The 26793-nt window shown below is 34.9% G+C and overlaps 2 protein-coding genes and 1 long non-coding RNA gene across 5 annotated transcripts in view; all 3 read right to left on the reverse strand.

Moving 5' to 3' along the window:
* The window catches only part of LOC106405793 (protein DETOXIFICATION 40), a 60777-nt gene extending 52266 nt beyond the window's left edge, over positions 1 to 8511 (reverse strand). For 2 of the 3 annotated variants that reach the window (XM_048744441.1, XM_048744439.1), the window contains exons 1-5: positions 7953 to 8511; positions 7211 to 7842; positions 5296 to 5352; positions 4343 to 4581; positions 4133 to 4251 (exon numbers count right to left, since the gene is read on the reverse strand). In XM_048744441.1, coding sequence (XP_048600398.1) covers positions 4133 to 4251; positions 4343 to 4581; positions 5296 to 5352; positions 7211 to 7842; positions 7953 to 8288 — 1383 coding nt within the window. In that variant the 5' untranslated portion in view covers positions 8289 to 8511. Of the gene's footprint in view, positions 1 to 3568; positions 3837 to 3923; positions 4011 to 4132; positions 4252 to 4342; positions 4582 to 5295; positions 5353 to 7210; positions 7843 to 7952 lie in introns of those variants that run through there. The other variant, XM_048744440.1, reaches the window with a different exon arrangement.
* A 922-nt stretch (positions 8512 to 9433) lies between these two features.
* Positions 9434 to 26782, reverse strand: LOC106405794 (protein DETOXIFICATION 40). The gene is made up of 7 exons (XM_013846342.3): positions 26331 to 26782; positions 25437 to 26068; positions 10609 to 10665; positions 10145 to 10383; positions 9937 to 10055; positions 9717 to 9803; positions 9434 to 9594 (listed from the first exon to the last, which is right to left on the reverse strand). Exons 1-7 carry the CDS (start codon positions 26649 to 26651, stop codon positions 9529 to 9531), a joined length of 1521 nt encoding a protein of 506 aa, XP_013701796.2. The 5' UTR covers positions 26652 to 26782; the 3' UTR covers positions 9434 to 9528.
* LOC106443333 lies at positions 14069 to 19173 on the reverse strand. Its single transcript, XR_001288002.3, has 3 exons — positions 15319 to 19173; positions 14732 to 14829; positions 14069 to 14618 (listed from the first exon to the last, which is right to left on the reverse strand). It is a non-coding gene; the product is annotated as an uncharacterized LOC106443333 (long non-coding RNA).
* Positions 26783 to 26793: the final 11 nt, after the last annotated feature.

Raw genomic sequence — 26793 nt, forward strand, 5'->3', positions numbered from 1 at the left:
ACCACCATACTTCTTTCGTTTTACCACCAAACCGTGCAATTTCGCAGAAAATGTCAGGAACACCATCAATTGGATATGATGTCGGTACTCCACCATCATCATATCTTCTAGGAACTCTTTTCCTCGTACGAACAGTTGGAGCAAAGTAGTATGATGTGAAGTTAGATGTTTCGGCTGTCAAACTTCCCGCAACTATTGAACCTTCCACCTTTGCAAGATTTCTTGCTTTCCCCTTCAAATGTTTCATCTGTCGCTCATACGGATACATCCATCCGTTGTGAACAGGTCCACGAAGCAATGCTTCATACGGTAGGTGGACAACTAGATGCTCCATGACGTCAAAAAATGAAGGAGGAAATATCTTCTCCAGGTTGCACAATATGATCGGAATGTTATGATGAAGTTGTTCGATGACTTCTTCCTTGAACGTACGTGTGCTGAGATCTCTGAAAAAAGCGCCGATGGCTGTATATTGCAAAAGTAATCAAATTAATAACATTTCATAACATATGTATATATATTAACGTTTTATAATTACCTGCAAGTGCTTCATGGACATTTGCTGGAAGGAGCTCGGCAAAAGCAAATGGAAGTAGTCGTTGCATAAACACATGACAATCATGACTCTTCATTCCGGAGAACTTTTGACCTCGTTCAACACATCTTGACAGATTTGAAACATAACCATCAGGAAACTTAACTTCTGATGCAACCCAGTCAAACAAGGTTGTTTTGGCTTCTGATGACAACCGGAAGATGGGAACAGGAACGTTTCCATTGCTCTTGATATGTAACTCACTTCTTGAGCAAATATCAGGTAAGTCCATCCTTGACTTTTTGTTATCTTTTGTCTTCCCAGGGACGTTAAGTAATGTATTCATGATGTTCTCAAAAAAGTTCTTCTCAATATGCATGACATCCAGATTGTGGCGTAAGAGAAGATCCTTCCAATAGGGTAGCTCCCAAAATATACTCTTCTTATGCCAATTGTGAGACACACCATATCCATCAGGCATATTTCCAGGAACATGCCAATTTCCTCCAACTTTAACTGTTTCCTGAGCTCCGTAATAATCAATGTCTGCTTCGATCTGCTGGCCGGTGAGATATGGAGGAGGACCGTCTCTGACAATTTTTTTGTGCCGAAACAATGTCTTATTTCTTCTGTACGGATGGGCAAGTGGAAGAAAGCGACGATGACAGTCAAACCAACAACTCTTCCTACCATTCTTCAGTTGAAAAGCATCCGTCGATCCAAGACAATATGGACAAGATAATCTTCCATGTGTTGTCCAGCCAGACAACATCCCATAAGCAGGGAAATCACTTATCGTCCACAGCAGAACTGCTCGCATCGTAAAATTGTTTTTCAAGGAACAATCGTACGTCCTCACCCCTTCTGACCACAATTGCTTTAGCTCTTCTATCAACGGTTGAAGAAAAACATCAAGAGACCGTTTTGGATGCTTCGGCCCAGGGATTAATATGGTCAAAAATAGAAATTCTTGTTCCATGCACATATCCGGCGGTAAATTGTACGGCGTAAGAATGACTGGCCACAAAGAATATTGTCTACCAGACATTCCAAATGGACTAAATCCATCGGTGCATAACCCAAGATAGACATTCCGAATATTTGTAGCAAAATCTGCGTGTACCTTGTTGAAATGTTTCCACGCTCTTGCGTCTGATGGATGTGCAACCTCACCATCTCTCTGGACATGTTCCGCATGCCACCTCATCGATGCAGCAGTCCTCTCAGATTGATATAATCTTTTCAATCTGTCTGTAATTGGTAGGTACCACATCCTTTGGTACGGTACCCTATTCCTCCCACGGCCTTGCGGTTTGAATCGTGGTTTTTTGCAGAATCGACACTCTTCTAACTTGTCATCTTCTTTCCAGTAGATCATGCAGTTGTCGATGCAAACATCAATCATCTCCGAAGGCAACCCAAGACTATAAACCAATTTCTGAATCTCATAATAAGATTCAGCAGACACGTTGTCTTCTGGCAAATACTCTTTAAACAACTCCGCCCATGCATCCATGCAATTCTCAGGTAAATTATGATCCGTTTTAATATTCATCATCCTAGCTGCTAGAGACAATTTAGAGAGACCTTCTCTACAACCAGTGTAGATTGGTTGATTTGCAGCATCTAGCATTTCATAAAACCTTTTTGCATCCAAATTAGGTTCTTCTACATTTCCAGTTCCATCAGCTATTGTTGTAGTTGTTTCTAAAAATGCATCACTAATCATATCTTGAACCCTATCATGATCTACCATCTGCTCATGATCTTGATGATAATTATATTCATTATGCAAATGATTCGGTTCTTCACTATGATGACCATCCTCAAAATTATTATTACTACTACTAGCTTCATTTCCCCCATAACCCTCTCCATGTTGATACCAAATGTAGTACTGTGGTGTAAATCCTCTGTTTACTAAATGCTTCCATACAGCTTCACTACGTGCAAATTTTGAATTCTTGCATTTCCGACAGGGGCAGAACATCTTACCGCTTTCCTGTGTGATCGGTGTACAGCCCGCCTGGTGCATGAATGTCTCTAGCCCGCTCAGAAATGCGTTCGTCACCCTCCCGTCGGAATCTTTGTGCAAATACATCCAACTCCGTAACTCGTAAATACTACCGCCACCGGCCATTTTTTTCTTAGATTTTTTTTTGAAATCTTTTTTTTTCTGATTTTTTCGGATTTTTTTTCTCCCGTTTGTGTGTTGTGAGGAAGAGAGTTGTGGGAAATGACATATATATAGAAAAAATTTCGAGTTGGGTAGTTGAAATATAACAACGATTTTACAAGGAATAGTTTACATGGATTTTACATGGTTTTAACATATTATTTACAACGACTTTACGACGAAATTAGGTAAGTTAAAGCACATTGAATACACGTTTTCACCTAAATATAACGGTAACATGCTTCGTTGTAATGTCGATGTAATGATTACGGCGTATTTCTCATTCCACGTACATTCGTCGTAAACTTACATGGAGTTTACGACGAAATCAGTTCGTCGTAAATTTACATGGCGTTTACGACGAAAGTTAGATTCCTCGTAATTTCGTTGTAAAGACCATGTAAATTTACGATGAAATATTTTCGTCGTAAATGTTCGTTGTTATGGGCACGTTTTCTTGTAGTGTACCACCATTTATGAATATGATTTTATATTGATTGTATTAATATGATTTTTAATATTTTTATATAATTATATTAATTGCTAATATTGTTAATTTATTATTAGAACGATGGTGTATTTGATAGTTAACATGTCATAATTTTTCAGCAAAGCACCCGTTTCTAACCGATGTACCAGTCATACAAATCGCTGAATAACGCTTATAACTGCAACCACCCGCATCTACAAACTTCCACAACCGCAACTGCTACGTTACACCACTCATACCCTAAATTTGTATTGTGTGATTAGTCTATATAACTTGTCATTATGAAGTTCCAAAAAAAAAATATTACATATATATATATATAATTTTTTATTATTAATATAATGCTAAACAAAGTTTGAATCAAAAATAGTAAAGCAATTAACAATTTTAATTTGACATTCAAGATACATCACCTAATTGTTGTTTATTTTAAGCAAACACATAATTAATGAAAGCTTAGACCGAATTGAAGAGGTTTAAGAGATGATATCCATGTCCTATTGTATCAACTCACCGGTTAACTTGAGCACTAGGACCATTTTTAATTTAAAACGATGAATCCAATCGGTTCATTCGGGAACCACTTCCAGTTTCTTGTTGCTCCATTTGTCCAACCTTTTAGAAGCTTCTTCCACCTATAGTAAACATAATATCGGATCACTACTGAAGTGTATCAAATCAGTAAAATACAGATGCAGATACGCTGGAATACATAAACTTGCCTCTTTTGTCCAGTCTGTTCGAAACGTGACCCATGCTAAAATAACAGTTTGTATAAGAGTTCCACATATCATTCCCGTCCATATACCCTATAACATCAACAAATTTAAACGCTATGATTAGTCTCATTAATAGTTCGAGTCATTGTACAAAAAATAGTTGAATGGTAAGTATTTGAATGTTGAAGTGAAAGGCAAGTGGATTATCTTGCCTTGGCATCGAACTTGAAGTAAAATCCAAAGAGAGCCCCAAGAGGAATTCCGATAATGTAGTAACATCCAACGTTAACTTTGGCCACAAACGTTTGCCAACCGCATCCAACCGCCACACCTTAAATAGAAATTTCCCATTTGTTTTAAGGAAAACAATTTTTTTACTCTGTTTTGGTTTGTGAAACTGCGGTGTTATAAAAAGATTTTACCAGAAAGGACGGGTTGGATTCCATTGAGGACAAGCGTTAAAGCAAGAAGCGGGCAGAGATCAGAAACTGCAGCTGAAACTTCTTCACCTTCGGTGAAAACATAGCTCAAGACGTCACGGAACGCCAAGATCACAATGGCTAAGATCACACATGTGATTAACGAATATATGTTGACGATGATAACAGAAAACGATGCTGATTTAGGGTTTCCAGCTCCCAATTCATTGCTCACTCTTACACTGAATCAACAACATCAATAACACCGGTATTTGTACAATCAAATTTAATTGGAAAAATAGAGATGAGAGCTCAGTGTGATTTAGCATTATTTAAGTTGGTATAAAATGTAAGGGTATGAATGGTGACCAGAGAACGGCGAGGAATAATGCATTCCCTAGTGTTCCTAAAAAAAATCACAATTCACAAAGAATAATAATTCCCTCTCGTTCCATTTCATTCTTTTTTTTGTAGAGAATTAAAGAACAAATTTATTTCTTGTTAAATTTGATAAGAAACAACCATTACTTTTCATTCCTGCTATTTTATTTCTGTACATTTCTTTTTTATTCGTTCCTCTTGTTTCCGTCACCAGTCAGACCCTAAGAGTTTTTTTTTTTTCCTAAAACGTTAATATCATATAAATATGAAAAAAAAAAGAGCTTACAAAGTTGTAATCCTAATTAAAGACAACACTTCCAAAGCAAAAAACAAAAAGGAAAAACAAGGAAGTATTACGGGGAGAATTAAAGAGTTTTTTTTTTTTTTTTGAGAAAGGGCTTGAGAATTAACGAGTTTCAAGCACAAAGAGTTTCAAGCACAAAAAAAACGAAAAACTGAAGCCTTGGAAGTTTCAAGCATAAAATGTAAGAGTTTCTATATATGGTTGTAGGGAATTAAATTGGATAAAGGCGTTCTCAATTTTTTATAATTTAAAATTTGAGAGATCTTCATACCTTATCGCTGCGTTGAATCCAACAGATATCATAAACACCCATCCTGAAATCGTCATACTGAAACACAAAAGAGCAAATTCTGTAATATACAAATGAAGAAAAATATAGTAATTTAAAAAATTGTAGCTTGTGTCGTCGTACAACATTAAACTATTTCAAGGTTTCACTTATATCGGTATACATCCAAACTCGATACAGTCTATTCTCCGTGGACCTTCTTCTCCTAATTATTTACATTCTACCGGCGAATTTTCTATAAAAATGATGTTTTGTTCGATATCTTTAAAACTAAGATTCTAAGAAATGAAAGAATCATATATATTTAAACTAGGGTCGGCCCGCCCTACGGGCGGGATATTAGTTAATTTAATATTCACTAAATGTTCGAGTTGAAATTTGTTTTAAGATTCAAAAATTTGGTTATCTGTTATGTGTTACTTATTAGTATGCGGTGGTATAGTTGTTTTTCGATTATTCTTGCTTTGGTATTGTATCAAATTAACTAATTGTCCAACTCATAATTATAGATGTACAAATGTGGATTTGTGATAAAGTTTGATGACAATACTGTTTTTTTAAAAAAAAATTTATTCATAGTGGAGTGTGCATGTGTCAGAAAGAGGCATATAACAATTTTTATGTTTTTGCGTATGGATTTTAAATATATATTATTTTGTATAATGCATACTTGCTCTACAACATTTGCTTGTAAACTAAAAAAACTGTTTTCTATATTTTTAAAAGAGAAAATATTTAGTCTATAATATAACATGGACATATGTATTGACTATATATAGAAGTTGGGTGTTATTTTATAATGACATATGTATAGAGGTTTTTCAACCATTACTCCACTGGCACAAAACATTTATAACTGTAAATATCTTCTTTTAAAAACAAAACTAATAAAAACGTGTACAACAAATGTATTTTGATATATATTATATGCATCAAGTTATAAAGGTTGGAAACATTGCAAAACTGTTTGGAGCAAAGTTTTTAACTTCACGATCTTCATCTTGACGTCAGTTCAGTGTCAGCTCAGGCCACAAGCAGAAGAAGCATGGGCTTCCAGCCGACACGATAATAAGTATTTTCGCGGCCACATATTTATAAAAAGTGAATTCAACCTAGTGGTTCTAAGAGAAATTACCAGTGCTAGAGGTACTGGGTTCGATTACCCCTGACTGCATTCATTTATTTTGGCTCTAAATATAAAATGGGACACGTGTCACTCACATAACGCACGACTTGATGACGTGGCTTCACGGGAGAGAGAACATTTCTTTATATATATAGATAGATGCTTACATATGAATTTTAAAAGTAAAATACTACTAATATACAAGTAGAAACAAATGGAGAGGCATTGTGATGTGACCATATATTATGATAGTACCAGAAGAAGAGTCAAAAGCTGTTCGCCACTAACATAGCTTTCATAGCTACAATCAACCCTACAACAAAACTTCGTTTTGAACTTCTACACAAAGTTTTGTTCTGTGCTTTCCATATCGAATGACAATACTAAAAATGTAATAAAATGATTTTAGAAATCATTCATCAGAAAAGTTTATAACCATACGTTTTCGAATCACGAAAAACTAAAGTATCTATTTACTAAAATTATTTTGTTTAATTTAAGAGACGAAATAAATCATGAATAAATGTGCAATTTGTCAATTTGTCTTCTTGGACAAGAAAAAAAGGAATATTATTGTTAATTTGTTTTTATGTCAACATAATTGTCAATTTGTTTTAATAGGAAATCTTTTTATGTTATTCTCTATTAATAACTAAAGTACTGTGTATAAACTGTAAAAATAAAAAGTAGAATATGTAAATTAATAAAGATAACGAAATTAACGAGTCAAATATTTGTTTAAGGAAACATATATTTTTAGAAAAGACTTACCAAATGGAGAGAGAATCAAGAGCTAGCTCAGGATTCTCGAGAAGTCCGGCGAGAAGAACGAGAATCTGAAAATACCAAGTCTCAAGGCATAGCATCACGGCGGAGGCGGCGGAAAGTTTGAAAAAACTCGGTAGCCCCGAGAACGCCTGCACACTAAACCCTCTCCACGTCTCACGACACCGATCACTCGTCACGATGTAAACAAACTGAGCCACCACAATAATCCACCACGAGAGGCTGAGCACCAGCGACGCTCCAAGAAGCCCCATGCCAAGCTTGTATATAGCGAGCCAGCTTAAGAGAAGGTGAACGAAGAGCGTGGCTGTTGAGATGTAAGCACTCGGAGCAACGATGCTTTGCGACTGTAGAAACTTTTGGATAGGGAAGTTAACGGCGTAGGCAAAGATTTGAGGGATAAGGCCGTATACGAAGATAGACGCGGCGGAAGCTATCTCCGGCGACTCTCCGAGGAAAAGCAAAATGGGTTTGGAGAAGACGTAGATTAACGTTAGGAGAACGCCGGTGAGAGTGAGCAACACGGTGGATCTCTGGAGATATATGCCAAGCATCTCGTATTTTCTACCTCCAAACGCTTGACCACACAACGTTTCTACCGCACTACCCATTCCTAACTAAGAATATCCAAAAAAAAAAAATCATCTCAAAAAGACATAACACATGCAAAACAGAACATAAAGACATATATAGATGAGGACATCTATGTTATGAAGTTTTGTTTTACCATGAGACCGTATGCGAAGATTTGTATCCCGGTGTTACCAAGTGAAGCGGCAGCGAGTTCTAGGTTTCCGAGATGGCCAGAGAATATTTGAGTGGACATGGACATGAGGTAGTTTATCATGTACACGATGACCGCAGGCGCAGCAAGTTTGAAGAGAAGCTTGGATTCAATCATTGTGGCCTTACGAAGGCGGTGAAACAACGGAGTTTCCACGTCGGAAAGCACTCTCTCTAGCTCGCCGTTGCTAGACTCCGTCGAAGGAGAAAGCGGCACCGTTCCATCAGACTGAGGGTGGAGAAGCGGTTGGTATACGCCATCGTTTTGAGATGCGGCCATGAAGAAGCTCTCTCTTATTTTTTGGGCGGTGTTCTGTTATTAGATTATCGCCTAAGGATGTGTGTGGTTTTGTGTATTCTTGTGTAGGTCTTTTGGAGGGTGGCGAGTGGCGGCTTCAAGACAATCTACAAATAGTTTTATGTAATCCACGTCATTTTTCTTCTACTTCATTATTATTCTTTTGGATTCCACTGTTTATTTCAAACTGAATAAAACAGTATTTTCATTTCCCTTAAATCATATAGTTTGACTGAAGAAAGTCAACAACTATATCTTTTTCTTATAATCTTATATATTAAAACAGAAGTCACAACCTTGATTCATGTTTAAATTTTTTAAAAATAGACCTAATGAACATATTCCTAAAAAATCATGTTACATTTAATCTCTAATCTTATCATATAAATTTTGGGCCTACTAGAAATTTTTATTGGACTATCAATAATTGGATTTAAACAATAGATGATCCATTGAATTTATATATAGTATAAATTAAATAGATATAATTTAATGTTGTAATACTATATTCCATATGTTAATTATTTAAATATTTGTCGATGTTAACTTTTAAAATTAAAAAGATTTTTTTCAAATAACAAAAATCATATTATCTAACAATGATTAATCTTTACTATCTTAAACCAATGAAAACAAATTTTAAACTATATAGTTTATTTTAAAAATTAAACAAAAACTAAATGTTTAATTATTTACTCGATAATATAAATCTATGAAGCGAAAAGTTTAATTTTTTAAAAACTTTCTAAATTTGTGAAATGTTACAATATTTTTGAATATGACAATAAAACAATATTTTACTAATCTTTATATATATATATAGTTACGATTTTAATAATGAAATAATAATCCGAAAATATATATATAGAAGAAGAAACAAATACATGTGAAAGTTTGAAACAATCTATTCAATGAAAAAATATACTGTAAACTTATTATGTTTTAAAAGTTGATAGACACATGTATATTATAATATATAAAAATTTAGAATTAAAAACAAAATATTTATATAAAAATAAATGAAAAAAAAAATCTCGAGATAGTGTATCATTATTTATAAAAATGTCTAATATATGCTGGTTTAATAGTGTTTCCAAAAAAAAAAATATATGCTGGTTTAATAAATATGTCTAACTGTTATTATTCATTTTTATTAACGCATACATGTAATATGTTCGGACAAATAATATTTTGGGTTTATTGAATACCAAGCTTAATTACATCATTCAGAAATTATTTCTGGCTTCTTGTTACTCCATTTATCTAGCCTCTTGGAAGCTTCTTCAACCTGAAACAAGCATTACATTTTACTAGTCTACAAGTGTAACAAATCAATGAAACTTAAATCCAAATGGTAGGCAAAACTTAAACGTGGTACGTAGTGAATGGTTAGAAATTTAGAATGCTTACTTCTTTTGTCCAGTCTGTTCTAAGTATGACCCAGACCAAAATAACCGTTTGTATAAGAGTACCACCTATCATTCCCGTCCATACACCCTGAAACAATTACAAATGCTATCATTAGTCTTTGGTTATACCATTCTCATAGCTGATACAAGAATGGTTAGATGTTAAAACAAACAACTGTTAGCTATTCGAAAGCGAAATAAAAACAAGAGAAGTATATTGCCTTGGCATCGTACTCAAAGTAAAACCCAAAGACAGTCCCAATAGGAATTCCGATAATGTAATAACATCCAACGTTAACTTTCGCCACAAACGTTTGCCAACCGCATCCAACCGCCACACCTTAAACAAAATTTTCAATTGTAAGAACTAAGAAAAGAGTCATTTCTATACTTTGGTTTGCAGTGTATGAAACTTTAATATGTATTTACCAGATAGTACAGGTTGGATTCCATTGAGAATAAGCGTTACAGCCAAAAACGGGCAAAGATCAGAAACCGCAGCTGAGACTTTTTCACCTTCGGTGAACGCGTAGCTCAAAACGTCACGGCCCAGCCAAACTATAATGGCTAAGATCACACTTGTGATTAACGAATATATGTTGACGATGATTACAGAAAACGCTGCTGATTTAGGGTTCCCAGCTCCTAGTTCATTACTCACTCTTACACTAGATAAACATTATAACAACATATTTTAGTTTTAAAAATTACGACAAATTTATTTAAAAATAGTAATTCATAAATAATATTTAAGTGTGCGTAAATGATAAAACGTCCATATATTTATTGGAGGAGATAAATTGTGTCTTTTTCTGTAAACGAGGAGATAAATTGGATAAATATTCGATTTTATATAATCAAAATTAAGGAAAGGATGTTGGAACAAAACAGACCTAATCGCTGCGTTGAATCCAACAGATATCATAAACGCCCAACCTGCAATCGTCAAACTGAAACACAAAATAATATGAAAACTACTCTTTCTGTTTTCCACAATATATAATGTTTTATACAAATGCACAACTGTTAAAAAATTATTTTTTGCTTAGAAAGTATTCTTAAAATATAAATAAAAATTATTCAAGCAATTATAAAATAGACTATAAAATACTATTGATCACACATTTTTTTAAAATAAAAGTAAAGCTACCTAAATATACGAAAATATTATATATATTGAAACATCAAAAACTTTCTAAACATCTTACATTTTAAAACGTAAAGAGTATATAATATTGTGGAAAGTTGAGTTTTAATCATCGGACACCATTGCTTTAATACAATTATAAAGTTTTAGCTTTTTAGTATTAAAAAGTGCAGACAGTATATCCTAAAGATGTGAATGCTATCTTTTGTCAAAGAAAAAATGCTAATGCTGTTGCTCGAAAAAAAAAAAGAAGAAGATGCGAATGCTATCATGATTAAGTACAAGTTCCGAAATTGAATGGCTCCATTTGTTTGGCAAGAGTATAAAGAAAAGCGGTGCGGGCATAAAACAGAAATGGAAAACAAAGAACATATTGTCCGGAATATCATGGCCAATGGTATGGACGGACTTCTTCATGCATTCAGATTGCGTGTACGAATCTTATTGAAGGGAACTAGTTCATGATGTATTTGGACACGAATATGGATCCATGCTTTAGGACATATTTGCATATCCATAGAAATGATCTATCCGTAGGCTGCACTTCCCCTTAGAAATTAGTCTGAACTTTTTCATAGACCCGGGATACTCACAAGTTAAAAAAAAACAAAGAGCATATTGACAGAGTTTTTCAAAGTGGAGACCATTAATTCTGTCATTTAAATTTAATTGTCAAAAAATTCTACAAATAAAAAGAAAACAAGTATTTTGGGTGTTTTGACATTTTGTGTGAGTCTCTCGGATGAAAATTCTTTTGAGAATTTCTTAACTTTTACTTTCATTATCTACTATTTTTTTTTGTTTTTTAATATTATTGTCGAAAAAAATCTTCCGAAAAACTGTAATTATGGATACTTTAACAGTAGAACCAAACCAAAATAATCTGTTCAGTTTAATTTCGGGCATAGATTTTATCTGAATATCCAATAACTTAAAAATAGTACATGTATTAATCATCTTAAAAAAATTATGTATAATTTTGGTGTTTCAAGTATATTATTAGTATTCCATGTTTTTTGAAGTTTAGATTTTTGAATTTTAAATATATTTATGAGTTTTAAGTATAATTGAATATTTTGAAAAGTGAATATCTAGATCAAACTATATTTAAAATATTTATCAGTTTTAAAATTAAAATAAAACTGACTCAAAAATGAATGCTGAACGAGACATTGTGAATATCTATGTAGTTTTTACTAAAAAATTTGAACCCGATTGGCTTTTACCTAAATATGATTTGAATACTTGACTGTGCAGAATTTATCTTTTTTAAACAGAACGCTGGAGGAATAAATAAGCTAGTACAACTGCGGCAATAGATTAATCTAACTAATGATAGAATATAATACAACTAGGGCAAAACCCGCCCTACGGGCGGGTAAACAAATATACAAACAATTAAAATATATTTAAATGTTTAATTCATTTTGAACTAAATATAAAGTTAATTTTTATATTTTTAAGATGATAATTTGTCTATTTGACTATTTATTTAAGAAATCAAAAACTTAATTAATTATTAGAATTTTATTGTTTTAAATTTGTTCAAATTTAACTTTCTAATGACTTGTCATTTTGACTATTTTTAACAAAGAAACATTTAACCAATAGGTGTTGTAAGTTGTAATCTTAATCTAAATCTATTTTTTTTTTTTAAAATTTTTTTTTGTGTAAATCCTATCGGCTGATCCAGTCGGTCTCGGAAAGAATGCACTTAGTGCTATAGAGTGGACTGGTTATCATACAGTCTGATCCCGAATTTGAAATACCTTCCAACTAATATCAAGGGATGAACCGATCGTCTGTTACTATTTCAAATTATCTTCAGTATTATTCACAGACACTGGAGACTCAGCAGCATGTGTCGACTTTAAAACTTTTTTTTTCCAAGTACAAATCTTTCTTTTTATTTTAGATTTTTTTTGCAAAAAATCTCAAATCCGTACGATCAGATTTTGAAATGCAAGCTGTGTCAACAAAAAAAGTCTCGCTGGTGACTCAAAGAAATATTCGTGCATGGAAAAATTTGGAAGTCCTTTCTACCGGTCATATTATTCAGTAATAAATAATATATTGGACCGATTTCTTAAAATCCCATTTTATACTGAACCGAACTGGATTATTCATGGATAAAAATATATATATATATGAAAATTATTTTTTATCAAATGTAAAATGTATTTAAATATTTTATCTTTTGGTAAGATATTTTTCTTTTTTTGTCGGGTGGCATATTTTGTTTTTTTTTTTCTTTATTAGATTCGTCAAGCAGTAACTTAGGGTCTGACTGGTTCAAACGCAGCGGTTGCGGTTGCGGCTGTGGGCGTTTGCGGATGCGGGTGGTTGCGGTTTCTAGCGGTTCTAAAAGATTTGTACGACTGGTTCTGCGGTTAGAAATTAGTGCGTTTGCGGGATACTTATGACTGGTTAACTACCAAATACAGCAGCAGTTAAATAATAAATTAACAATATTTACATTTTATATAATTATAAAAATATCAAAAATCATAATATTATAATAAATATGTAAATTATATTTTCAAAGTTATAGTTTTAATTTTTTTAAATTATAGAAAATATTTTTATTTTAAAATTTTATAATATTAATTAAAATATAATAGATATATTTTAGCATTTTTATAATTCCATTTTAAAAATTTTATTTTTATTTTTATTTTTGTATTTATATGGTTTTAAAAAGAAAAAGAAAAAAAAATTATCTTCCCGCAACCGCAAACGCTAGCTGGAACCAGCTTTTGATTTTAAGAGGTTCGGAGCGATTTGAAGCGATTTGTAGCGGTTTGTATGATTGTTTCGAAACGCTGTCAACCGCTACCAATCGCAAAAGCTGCGTTTGCGGGTGATAGCGGGAAAACCAATCAAGCTCTTAATCTGATATTAAATAGGTTTCTTCCTTCTTTTTCTTGAATACAAAAAGGTTTCTAACTTATTTTATCTTCTTAGTATATGAAATTGGTGTTTATCATTTTTTTTTTAATCGTGTTTAGTGAAACCCTTATCCAAAGCCATTGGAGTTGTTTCTGTTTTCTTTATAAAAAAATGTTTTGATGTTTTATAAATGGCGTCCATTAGAAACTGAGTAGATTACCTTCCAAGTCAATTTCAGTTCGAATAAAAACAGAAGAAGAGGTGTTTGGCAACTAACAAAAGAATTTGATAACACCACAAGAGTAAAGATCTCAACATAATTAAAAAATATGGTTGATATGTTGGGAGAACATGCACATAAGGTAATGGTCAAAAGCGAATTCAAACAAAGAGGCAGCAAAGGAAAAGTTGTGTTGTTCTAATAAAATGATACGGCATGATGTCTTCTACGGTAGATCATCTTACAAAAATTAAATAACCTAGAAATCTCCTCCGTGTCTGAACCATCGACCACAACCGAGTGCTTCGTATTTATGGACCTATTGGTAGTGCCATGGATGATGTGATTCTCCGTATAAGCTTGGTATACAAAAGGTCCCTGGTCAGTGGTCACACCTTAAGAGAGCTTTGTTGTCACAGCTCCAGCTCCAGGAATATCGTCACCAGGATAATCTGTCTCAGAAAAACCACTGTCAGCATTGATGTTATCAACTCATAGCTTCTTTCCCCCATTAGTTACCGGTTCTTGTATCATAGACAACTCACACACGTTGTTATCTTCTTCCTAATTTCCGTGACCTTTTGCTCTGCATCTTCTAGCTCTCTATTGAGCTTCCAACAGCATGATCATTTTCTGAAAACTGAAAACTGCAAAATCCAAAAACATGTAACGACCATCAAAACAGCTTGAGAGCTACAAAGCAGAAACCAGTAAAAGATTCAACAACTAAAAATATTCAAAAGCTAAAGAATTTAGATACCTGCTCTCATCCTTTTAGAAGAGTAATTTTTTCATAAAGAGAAATCAATATACCAGAGGTAAATCTTCAAGGCTTCGAGCACCAGTCAGAAAACCCATCTACATGTCCAAGAGGAACATTTTTATCAATTAGATTCACACAAAAAGAAACAGAGAACAAAAACAAAGAGAAAAAAAGTATAAGATAACATCGGAGTTAAAGCAATCAGTTATACAGCTTACATAAGTGTGGCAAGGTATACACAGAACGAAGAATCTTTCACAGTCAAAGCTTTAAACTTTTTTGCAAAGTTTTTGTTCAAAAAAAAACAATCAGTCGCATGTTCACATGAATATCAATAAACAATATGAATGTGCAGGGTATGCTTTCGAGAATGGATTCAGTCAACTTAATCTTCCTATCTAACTTACCAAAATCCTCGGTAGCTAATGTTCACAAATCACACGTAAAGGAAAAAGTCAATGCACAAGATACTGAAAGCTCACAACTTGCAACCAAGAAAGATCGCTGGTTAGCCATTTTCTGGATATAAGTCTATTGTCTTGTTTACAGGGAATTAGAAGATGGTTTTCATAGAAAAAGCTTACCATTTTATAATCGAGATCACACCGCCTTGCATGAAGAACTCAAAGGTAGATCGTGAGTGATGATTTTAGAAGGAATTTAAGATGGGGAATCTGTAACTGGTAGAAATTAACAATAAGAAGCTGAAACATCTCTTAGAACTCTAGTTCTGTCTCATTCTCGAATGGCGGAGATGAAGCAAAAAAAACCCTAAGACATTCAACGCCGCGTTTCCAATTGAAAATACACATTAATGGAGTGGCATAATCGAACAAAAAGAAGGCCCATGTCAAATAAAAACCCACGTAACAAATAGTTTAGTGAAGTGTTGCGTTTCACTTAACTGGAACACGTGTTGGCTTGTCAGCGCGCGAATTAATGACGTGGCTGCCGACGTGTATAGTCTAGGAGGGATTCAAACTCTTTTTTATATAACTAGATATACACACACAAAGAAGAGCTTAACTAATAATTGGACTAATAAAAATGTTTTTGTTCAATTCCATGTATTAGTTAGTACTTAGTAGTTTATTGAAGATTAAGACAAACCCGAGGAAATAGGATGTAGAAATATTTTTTTGTATCTAATAAGAGTAAATTTTCATTTTAATAACCAAACTTACTTTTGTACTCATACAAATAACTTTGTTACAGGAAGTGTTGAGGAACCATTTCTAAAATCATTTATCCAAAGTCTATAACCATGCGCGTTGACGTCTAATTTCATCAGAACAATATTGTTTGGTTTCGATGAAGAGACGAAATATACTTGACAATAAAATAAAGATACATATATATAATTGTCCTTTGAACGGAAAAAATAAAATCTAGTTAACAAATAGAAAAACTATTCACAATATATTTTCTCAATTTCAGTTTCAAAAATATTAAATGAAATATTAGTATTTAATTAAATAAAATTCTTAAATATTTAGAAAATCCAAAACGGTTCATAATTTAAGTAAATCCGAAATAATAATAACAATAACAATAATAATAATAATAATAATAATAATAACAATAACAACATGAAAGAGAAGAAAACAATTAGGGAAACCATCTCTTGGAAAAAACACAAATGACAAGATATTCTAGATGACATGTCTTTCACTTCCTTTTGCTATTATTGATTTTGATTACAATATTGAGAAGTTAATATAATAATATTAAGAAATATTTTTGAGAAACTATCGATTGATGATGCTCTTATTATTCTCAGTTTGTATTTCCTAAAAATGAAATAAAATACAAATACTATTGAATAAAAAATAGATACTTCAGAAATCTAAATCAACATAATTGAAATGAAAAACTTTGGTATTAAGTTTTCAAAAATAATTGAGAGATTATTCAATTAAAAATTAATACTTTGTTGCCATATTAAGATAAACTCAACTTGAGAAATTCACACTAACATTGCTCTAAAAAGATAACCCCGTTAAGAATAGTAAGGAAAGTAGCTAACCAAAATGTACTCATTCTACTTTACATGATCTATGTTTTAAAGTTTTTACACATTAATAAAACATATTAAATTTTTATTATTATCTATTTTTAAAAACTAATAATTTCAAAAAATTTGATCAATAAAATTTAACAAATACAATTAATTTTCGAAATCTACAATTTACTATTAATTGATAAAAATACTTTGAAAATATAAAAAATAATTTCTTAAAACTATTTTTTCTAAAATATAGATCATTTGGAAACTGAATAAAAAATATATCTTAATGTAACTTAATTACATATGTAAAATTTAATATTAAAAATTGTACTTTATAATGACACATATTATAGTGATATTCATAGAGTCTCATATGAGATTTTTTTTTTCATCTTCTTAATTTTTATTACTTTTTAGTTGATATGAGAACTCTGTGGGCACAAACCATGTATTTGTCATTTTTGCTACATTTGGTACTTGACATATCTTGTTTGGGTAATGCAATTTAGATTTGTATTTGGTTTATTAAAATAAGTACTTGCAATTTCAAGTATTTGTTAAAAATTGGCATATATGCACGTTACTCGCTCTATTTTACTATTTGTTACTAGTAAACTAGTTACAAATTACTTGATAGCTTTTTGTAAGTTATTTGATAATTATTTATTTATTTTAGCTAGTTATAAATTTGCACATGAATTTGATTGATACAGGTTTAGTTAGTTCTAATTCAAAACTAAACAACTCTTATATTTTATAAGAAGTTTTTCTTACTTTTCAATGTCTTAAATCAATATAGAAAAACATTATATTGGAATGAGAAAAGATTTTTTTTATCACATATAGTATATAAAAGAAAAAAAACTCAAAAATGTTTCTATAAATATACTTTTTTTGTTTAATTCATTACATTTAAATGATTTCTTTTATTATATTTAGTAAAAAAAATGTGTTAATGGGTAACAAGCTACGGATAATATATTAGCCAACAACACCAAGTAGTTAATTTATAATATTGAAACATCTCTGGTGATTTCAATTAGTTGAAACAAACGAGTAGATACTCGATTTGATCAAGACGCGTACTCAATTTTTTTTTGTTGAATGAATATGATGAGTACTCGACTTTACTGGTCAAGTAAGAGCCAAGTAGGGAACCAATAATTGTGTCTACCTGTGCTAGTCTGTGTAGAAGTCGGATAACCAGACTGAGATAAACGATATAACAAAAATAATACGTTAAGGAAATCGACGATTTGTAAAGCGAATACAAGAACGATAAGAAATCGTATTCGCAAATAAACATGGAGTCGAGATATAATCTCTTTCTTTAACTCTAAATATTCGCTCCGTTAGTGAGACGGTACTGTACGAATATCGAGTCCCAGGATATAACCATGGTAGACGATTACGCTTCACTCGTGAATCATCCTATCGAACTATAAATCTACGAAACACTCTCGAACTATAGACTTACGCTAAGGGATTTTCGCTGTTGGATTTTGATACGGGAAAAGTTTTTAAATGAAGGAAGGAAGAGAGTCGATATATAAAGATGAGATGAAGAGCGGTTTTTCGAAACTGTTGCCAACGTTTTCCGAAAATCTCTCAAGGATCTCGGAGTGGAACGTTGAGCAACTTTCTCCGCAAGTTTCTCTCTTGTTGACTCGGTTCTGATCCATTTCGAACAGATAAACTTCGTGTCGTTTTTAGACAAACTACATGTTGTTTATACACAAATGTCATGCTGTTTTTTATAAATGAAATGGCAAAAACGTTGAGCTTAACTTGGTCTAAAAATAATCTTATTGGGCCGGAGGCCTCCACCAAGACCCAAGACCTAAGACCTAAGACCCAAGACCCAAGACCCAAGACCCAAGACCCAAGACCCAAGATCCAAGACCCAAGACCCAAGACCAGGGACCCAAGCCCAAGCCCAAGCCCAAGCCCACGCCCACGCCGAGCCGAGCCGAGCCGGCCGGACGTCGGCGGCGGCACGCGCGTGGGGAGCCGTCCTCTCTCTCCAAGTTGTTTAAGCTCTCATAGTGAGAAGACATATTTATATCACTCCAATTCTCTTCTCTTGGCAGATTTGAGACTCTTCCCCTTAGCTATCTTTCATTTAATTGACATTAACTTGGGCTCACAACATCTGAAGCCCAATGTCATTTGTATTCACATTATTAATAAAAGCCTAATGGCTATTAATGGATCCAACAATCCCCCACATGAATAGAACTGACTCTAAACATATGCAGACTCGATAGACTTCTAAAAACTATACTTATTCTAATCCTGACTAGACTAGACAGACTTATCGAGAGTGTTTGCAAAAATTCACTGTGTTTGAGTTGGTGACATTTTTAAGCCTTGAACCACTCATAGTTAATATCTGTCGGGTTTACTTTACCAGAAGGTGAATATGATGTCTTGAACCAACCGGTGTTTTATGTAGACCGAGACAACAGGCATAACGCAGCTTCATTTTCTCGTAGAACTTAGTTCTCTATTGTGTTCATTGTGGCCCTGAACTATTCCTGGTTTTCATGAGTGAACTTAGAGAATATAACCTTGCATTCATTCTCCTAGAAACGGTCCCATTTCACACTCATTAGGTGATTCACCATGAAAAGTATTGAGTAATACTCCGCTTTAGAAGCTATGGAATCATTAAAAGCTTATGCTTATCCTTATCACATTCTTTATCACTTTATCATCTTAGGAGCTGGGAAGAGACTACTTTGTCTCAAGTGCTTTGGTTAGATTCTGTTTGATTTTGTCATCTCTTTGAACCTACGTCTTGGGATCTCCAGTCATGATAGGTAGGGTTGCAATCAAGCATCCTCATTCGTTATAGGCTTTAAACCCCTTCCTTTTGATGATTTAGCAACAACATCTCGTGGCAAACCTTTAGTAAATGGATCCGCTAGGTTGTCAGCTGATTTGATGTAGTCTATTGTGATTACACCAGTTGAGATAACTTCTCTAATGGTTTTATGTCGTCTTCTGATGACGAGATTTACCATTGTAGAGATTATTCTGATCCCGAGCTATTGGTGATTGACTATCACAATGTATGCGTATAGCTGGCACATGTTTCTCCCACATAGGAATATCTTCCAAAAATTTCTAAGCCATTCAGCTTCTTCTGCTGCTTTGTCTAAGGCTATGAACTCAGATTCCATGGTTGATCTGGCTAACACTGTTTGTTTGGTAGATTTCCATGATATTGCTGCTCCTCCTAGTGTAAAGACATATCCACTCGTGGATTTTGAGTTTTTTGAATTTGATATCCAGTTAGCATCACTGTATCCTTCTAAAACTGCTGGTTATTTACCATAGTGAAGCCCAAAATCTTTAGTGTAGCGCAAGTAATTTAGTACCCTCGTTATAGCTTTCTAGTGTGTATGACCTGGATTACTTGTATATCGACTAAGTACGTTTACTGCTTGCGCTAGATCTGGTCTTGTACAATTAGTCAAGTACATGAGACTTCCGATCACACGTGCATACTCGTTTTGTGAAACCGCTTCACCTGAATTCTTTGTCAAGTGCATTTGGGGATCTAACGGAGTTTTTACCGTACTATTAGAGTAATTTTTAAATCTCTCTAATATTGTTTGAGCAGAATGAGATTGGGTTAAGGTAATTCCGTTTGAGTTTCTTATAACTTTAACCCCGAGAATTACATCTACCAATCCCAAGTCTTTCATCTCAAATGTCCCTTTGAGCATATTCTTTGTTTGATTGATAATGTCTTTATTGCTTCCGAAAATGTCTTTATTGCTTCCAATAATGAGCATATCATCTACATATAAACATAGCAAAACATACGCATTTTTTGTTGTTTTGTAGTATATGCATTTGTGACATTCATTTATTTTGAAACCATTTGATATCATTGTATTGTCAAATTTTTCGTGCCATTGTTTAGGAGCTTGCTTAAGCCCATAAAGTGACTTTACAAGTCAGCATACTTTGTCTTCCTGTCCAAGAACGACAAAACCTTCAGGTTGTTTCATGTAAATTTCCTCTTTTAAATCACCATTTAGAAAAGCGATTTCTATATCCATTTGATGGATTTCTAGGTCTCTTAAGGCTGCGATTGCTATCATTAGTCTTATTGATGTTATTCTCGTTACTGGAGAATATGTATCAAAATAGTCAAAGCCTTCCTTTTGTCGGAATCCTTGAACTACAAGCCTAGATTTGTATTTTCCACTAGGTTTTCGTGTCATTATTCATTTATTCCTTAATGCTTTGCAGCAAGGTGGTAAATCTGTTATGTACCATGTATAATTTTGCATGATAGAATCAAATTCACTCCTGACAGCTTCATTCCAAAATGGAACTTCTGGTGAAGCCATGGCTTCTGCCAAAGTTTTTGAAACATTTTCGACTAAAAATGCCATTAGGAAATCTTCACCAAAAGATTTTTCCTTTCGAGCTCTTTTGCTTCTTCGAGGTTTATCTTTTTCTTCATTTTCTGAAATATCATTTATAGAAATCTCGACGTTTTTCTCAGTTTCTGAGTTCTTGTCATTGTCTCTTTCTTCTCGAGTTCGTTTTGAACCTTGTTTTTCCTTATATGGAAAAAGATGCATTTCTTGATTCCATGACTGTTTTTTCATGAATGTCTGATATTTCAGATTTATGGACCAGAAATCGATAAGCATTACTGTTATGTGCATATCCGATGAAGATGCAATCCACTGTTTTAGGTCCAATAGTGACTTTCTTTGGTGGCGGTAATGCAACTTTTGCCAAGCACCCCATACTTTGAGGTATTTATACGAAGGTAAATTACCCTTCCATTATTTATATGGAGTTTTGCCTGTTACTTTGTGTGAAATTTTGTTGAGGATATAATTAGTGGTAAGAAACGCTTCTCCCCACATGTTCTGGGGTAACCCAGATTCCTGCAACATTGTATTCATCATCTCTTTTAGAGTTCGATTTTTACGTTCAGCAACTCCATTACATTCTGGTGAGTAAGGAGCTGTAGTTTGAGGATTATTCCATGTTCTTTACAAAATGCATTGAATGGACCATCATACTCGCCTGCTATGTCGCTTCTAACTACTTTAATAGTTGTTTTAAGCTGATTTTCGACCTCGAGTTTAAATTCTTTAAATTTTTCTAAGGTTTCATCTTTGCTATGTAATAAATATACATAACAATATTTTGTGCAGTCATCTATGAAGGTCACAAAGTACTTTTTTCCACCTCTAGTTTGTATGTATTTTAAATCACATAAGCCGGTGTGAATTAAATCTAGAGGTTTGTTAGTTCTTTCAACACGAGGTGATGGTGTTTTTGTGAGCTTAGCCTGTACGCATACTTCACATTTTTGTTTACTTGTTTTACATTTAGGAATTAGATTTAAATTCATTAATCTTTGTATAGATTTGTAGTTTACATGGCTTAATCTTTCATGCCATATATTAAAAGACTCAACCAAATAAGCAACTGGCTCTTTCTTATTCATTGAAACTTTTGGAGCTACAACTTTCGGAGGGACTGTCTTTACATTCAACTTGACAAGTCCACCCTTAACATACCCCTTTCCCAAATACATCCCATTCTTCCTAATCACGAGCTTGTCCGCCTCAAAACTTGTGGCGAATCCATTCTTGCTGAGCAAGGTTCCCGAGACCAGGTTCTTCCTCATGTCAGGCACATGCTTCACATTCGTCAGAGTGACCTCACGTCCAGATGTCATCTTCAAAATCACATTGCCGTGTCCTTCAATCTTGGAGACTGCAGTGTTTCCCATCCTGAGCTTCTCCTGAGTCTCGCTTTTCTGATAGGTGCTGAACATCGCCCTATCGGTGCAAATGTGGGTGGTTGCACCAGTGTCATACCACCATTCCTTGGGGTTGTTGCTTTCAACCATGTTGGCTTCAGTCACCACAGCAACGAGATCTTCCTCAGTGAGATTTGCCTGAGCCTTCTCATCCTTGATCTTTTTGCGACACTCAACAGTCTTGTGCCCCACTTTGTGGCAGTAGTGACATTTCCCCTTGAACTTCTCCACATTCGCATTGATCTTAATACCTTTGTTCTTGAAGTTTTTTCCAGAAGCCTTCAAGGCTGCATCAGTTTTGGAAGGCTTGGCAGGAGAGTTAGCGTGTGGCTTTCCTTTGCCTTTGTGCTTAGCCATGTTGACACTGTGCTCCTTAGAAGTGACGTTGTCAGCAGTTCAGTTTCTGGATTACATCTGAAGCCTCATGATGAGCTCCTCGAGCCTCATCTTCTTCTTCTTGTGTTTCAAGTAGTTCTTGAAATCCGCATAGCTTGGAGGAAGCTTTTCAATAAAGCTGAGAGTTGTGAATGTCTCGCAGATGGACATTCCTTCAGCAGCGATTTCATGGCAAATGAGCTGAAGCGCTTCCACCTGATCCATGATGGGTTTTGAATCCACCATTTTGAAGTCGTGGAATTTTGAGACCACATACTTCTGGCAGCCAGCGTCCTCACCTCTGTACTTCTTGTCCAGTGATCTCCATAGCTCTTTCGCCGTGGGGATCTCACAGTAGACACAGTACAATGGGTCAATGAGACGACCCAAAATGTAACCTTTGCAGATGAAGTCGGAATGCACCCATATGTCAACAGTTGCGAGACTGTGAACATCATCAATCCCGTAAGGAATAAGGGGCTTGTCCTCCTGGATGAACTTGTCCAGCTTCATCGTTGTCAGGAAGAACATCATCTTCTTCTGCCACGTTTTGAAGCCTTTGCCATCAAACTTGTCTGGCATCAATCCTTGAGTGAACACACTAGGGACAGCCGGAGGAGTTTGAACTGCCACCGGACCACTTGCAGTTGCTGAAACTGAACCCGTCTGATAAAGACCGGCACCGAATAGGCTACGGCGAGTGGTTTCATCAGCAGCATTTCCCGCAGGGAGGATAGTGCTTGTTGTTGCTGCAGCGGTTGACGCTGTGATGTTTCCAGCGGTTGTCACAGTTGCATCAGTGGCTGCAACGTTGAGTGGAGTTGTTGTGACATCAGTGGTGTTAATGGGGGTGTTGTTATCGTTCGTCATTTTTCTGTAGAGAAAACATGAAGAGGGATTAGTACTCCAATCAACAAATAACATATTATTTTTAAGCAAAAAATAATAGTCTAAAATTGATTTTCATTTTTGGTGTTTGAACCAAATCATATCGATATAAGTCTTGAGGAAAAACATTTTGCAAACTCGTTTAAAAGCGTTCGCAGAAATCGTTTTGTATAGACTTAGAATGTTTCACAAACTCGCTTAAGAAAGCGGTTATTGAAACGATTCATAACATTTTGATAATGTATCAAAAACGTTTCGCGATAATGCTACAAAGCAATCCGCAAAGCGGTATGAAAAAAATAAGAAACGTTTCGCGGAAGGGCTATAAAGCAAATCGCAAACTCGTTTTCAAAATAGCATAGAAACGTTTCGCGGATAAGCATATAGCAAATCGCAAACATCGTTTGAATGAAACCATAACAGGTTTGTATGAATCATATATGAATAAACGTTTTTCGGTAGTGCTACAGAGCAAAACACAAACCGTTTATGAGATAAATAAGAAACGGTTCGCGGAAATGCTACAGAGCAAATCGCGAACAGCGTTCTAAAAATTGTTAACAAATCTTTGTTGAACCGTTTTTCAATCCGATTAAACGCTTTAAATAGAAAGCGAATTTAGAGTTAAGATTGTAGAAGTCGGATAACCAGACTGAGATAAACGATATAACAAAAATAATACGTTAAGGAAATCGACGATTTGTAAAGTGAATACAAGAACGATAAGAAATCGTATTCGCAAATAAACATGGAGTCGATATATAATCTTTTTCCTTAACTCTAAATATTCGCTCCGTTAGTGAGGTGGTACTGTACGAATATCGAGTCCCAAGATACAACCATGGTAGACGATTACGCTTCACTCGTGAATCGCCTTATCGAACTATAAATCTACGAAACACTCTCGAACTATAGACTTACGCTAAGAGATTTTCGCTATTAGATTTTGATATGGGAAAGGTTTTTAAATGAAGGAAGGAAGAGAGTCGATATATAAAGAGGAGACGAGGAGCGGTTTTTCGAAACTGTTGCCAACGTTTTCCGAAAATCTCTCAAGGATCTCGGAGTGAAATGTTGAGCAACTTTCTCCGCAAGTTTCTCTCTTGTTGACTCGGTTCTGATCCATTTCGGACGGATAAACTTCGTGTCGTTTTTAGACAAACTTCATGTCGTTTATACACAAATGTCATGCTGTTTTTTAGAAATGAAATGGCAAAAACGTTGAGCTTAACTTGGTCCAAAAAAAATCTTATTGGGCCGTAGGCCCTCCACCAAGACCCAAGCCCACGCCAAGCCTGCCGGACGGCGGCGGCACGCGCGTGGGGAGCCTTCCTCTCTCTCCAAGCTGTTTAAGCTCTTATAGTGAGAAAGCATATTTATATCACTCCAATTCTCTTCTTTTGGCCGATGTGAGACTTTTCCCCTTTAGCCATCTTTCATTTAATTGACATTAACTTGGGCTCACAACATCTGAAGCCCAATGTCATTTGTATTAACATTATTAATAAAAGACTAATGGCTATTAATGGATCCAAGCACTGGATATGTGACTAGAATAGGTGAATTTATATTTTTAAGGGAATCAACATTTATTTTGAAGGAAATGTTTTTGGTCAAAAACTTACCAAACGGAGAGAGAATCAAGAGCGAGTTCCGGGTTCTCGAGAAGTCCGGCAAGAAGAACCAAGATCTGAAAATACCAAGTCTCAAGGCAGAGCATCACGGCGGAGGCGGCGGACAGTTTGAAGAAACTCGGTAGCCCCGAGAAAGCTTGCACACTAAACCATCCCCACGTCTCACGACACCGTTCACTCGTAACTATGTAAACACACTGAGCCGCCACTATAATCCACCACGAGAGGCTGAGCACGAGCGACGCTCCAAGAAGCCCAATCCCAAGCTTGTATATAGCGAGCCAGCTTAAGAGAAGGTGAACGAAGAGAGTGGCCGTTGAGATGTAAGCACTCGGAGCAACGATGCTTTGCGACTGGAGGAACTTCTGGATAGGGAAGTTTACGGCGTAGGCAAAGATTTGAGGAATGAGACCGTAGACGAAGAGAGACGCGGCGGAAGCTATTTCCGGTGACTGTCCGAGGAAAAGCAAAATGTTTTCAGAGAAGACGTAGATTGACGTTAGGAGGACGCCGGTGAGAGTGAGCAACACGATGGATCTCTGGAGATAAACGCCGAGCATCTCGTATTTTCTACCTCCAAACGCTTGTCCACATAGCGTCTCAACCGCACTCCCCATTCCTAGCTACAGATTTTCAAAAATCAAAGTTATTACAAAAACATCCCAAAACCCATAACAACAAAACACATGTTCTGGTTTTGGGACAATCTGATGAAATATTTTTTTTAGCATTTAATTTCAAATGCTTAAGATATATGGATCTGTAGGCCTTCATGTTATCCGAAACATATGTATATGGATCATCCGGTTTTTAAACCTTAACTGTTTCAAAACCTTAGATTTAAGGACGGTTCGCAAAACTTGAAAACCAGTATCATTTTGTTACCATGAGACCGTAGGCGAAGACTTGTATTCCGCGGTTTCCGAGAGAAGCGGCAGCGAGTTCTAGGTTTCCGAGATGGCCGGAGAAGATTTGAGTAGACATGGACATGAGGTAGTTTATCATGTAGACAACCACAGCAGGCGCAGCAAGCTTGAAAAGAAGCTTGGTTTCAATCATTGTGGCTTTACGCAGGCGGAGAAACAGGGGAGTTTCAACATCGGCCAGCACTCTCTCTAACTCGCAGTTTTTCGACTCTGGCAAAGCAGAAAGCTGATCAGGCTGGAGAAGGGGTTGGTATACGCCATCAGTTTGAGCCGACTCCATGAGATTTTGCTCGGCTTAAAGATGAATAAGTCTAGTGTATGTCTTTTGTTGTGTGGCGGTTGGCGGCTAATATGTACACTCGTGATTATCACTTTGAGTATGTTCTTTTAGATAAGATTCTAGTGCTTGTGTAAGCCCACGT

This window comes from Brassica napus, chromosome C1 (assembly GCF_020379485.1).
Source record: "Brassica napus cultivar Da-Ae chromosome C1, Da-Ae, whole genome shotgun sequence".
NCBI classification, from domain to species: Eukaryota; Viridiplantae; Streptophyta; class Magnoliopsida; order Brassicales; family Brassicaceae; genus Brassica; species Brassica napus.

What these genes read in the sequence shown, in the direction of transcription:
- LOC106405794 (XM_013846342.3), bottom strand. Translation starts at nt 26,651, where the DNA reads ATGGAGTCGGCTCAAACTGATGGCGTATACCAACCCCTTCTCCAGCCT. An exon ending in TCTTCGCCTACGGTCTCATG is followed by an intron (nt 26,069 to 26,330) that starts GTAACAAAATGA and finishes GAAAATCTGTAG; the next exon opens with CTAGGAATGGGGAGTGCGGT. An exon ending in GAACAGACTGGACAAAAGAA is followed by an intron (nt 9,595 to 9,716) that starts GTAAGCATTCTA and finishes TGCTTGTTTCAG; the next exon opens with GTTGAAGAAGCTTCCAAGAG.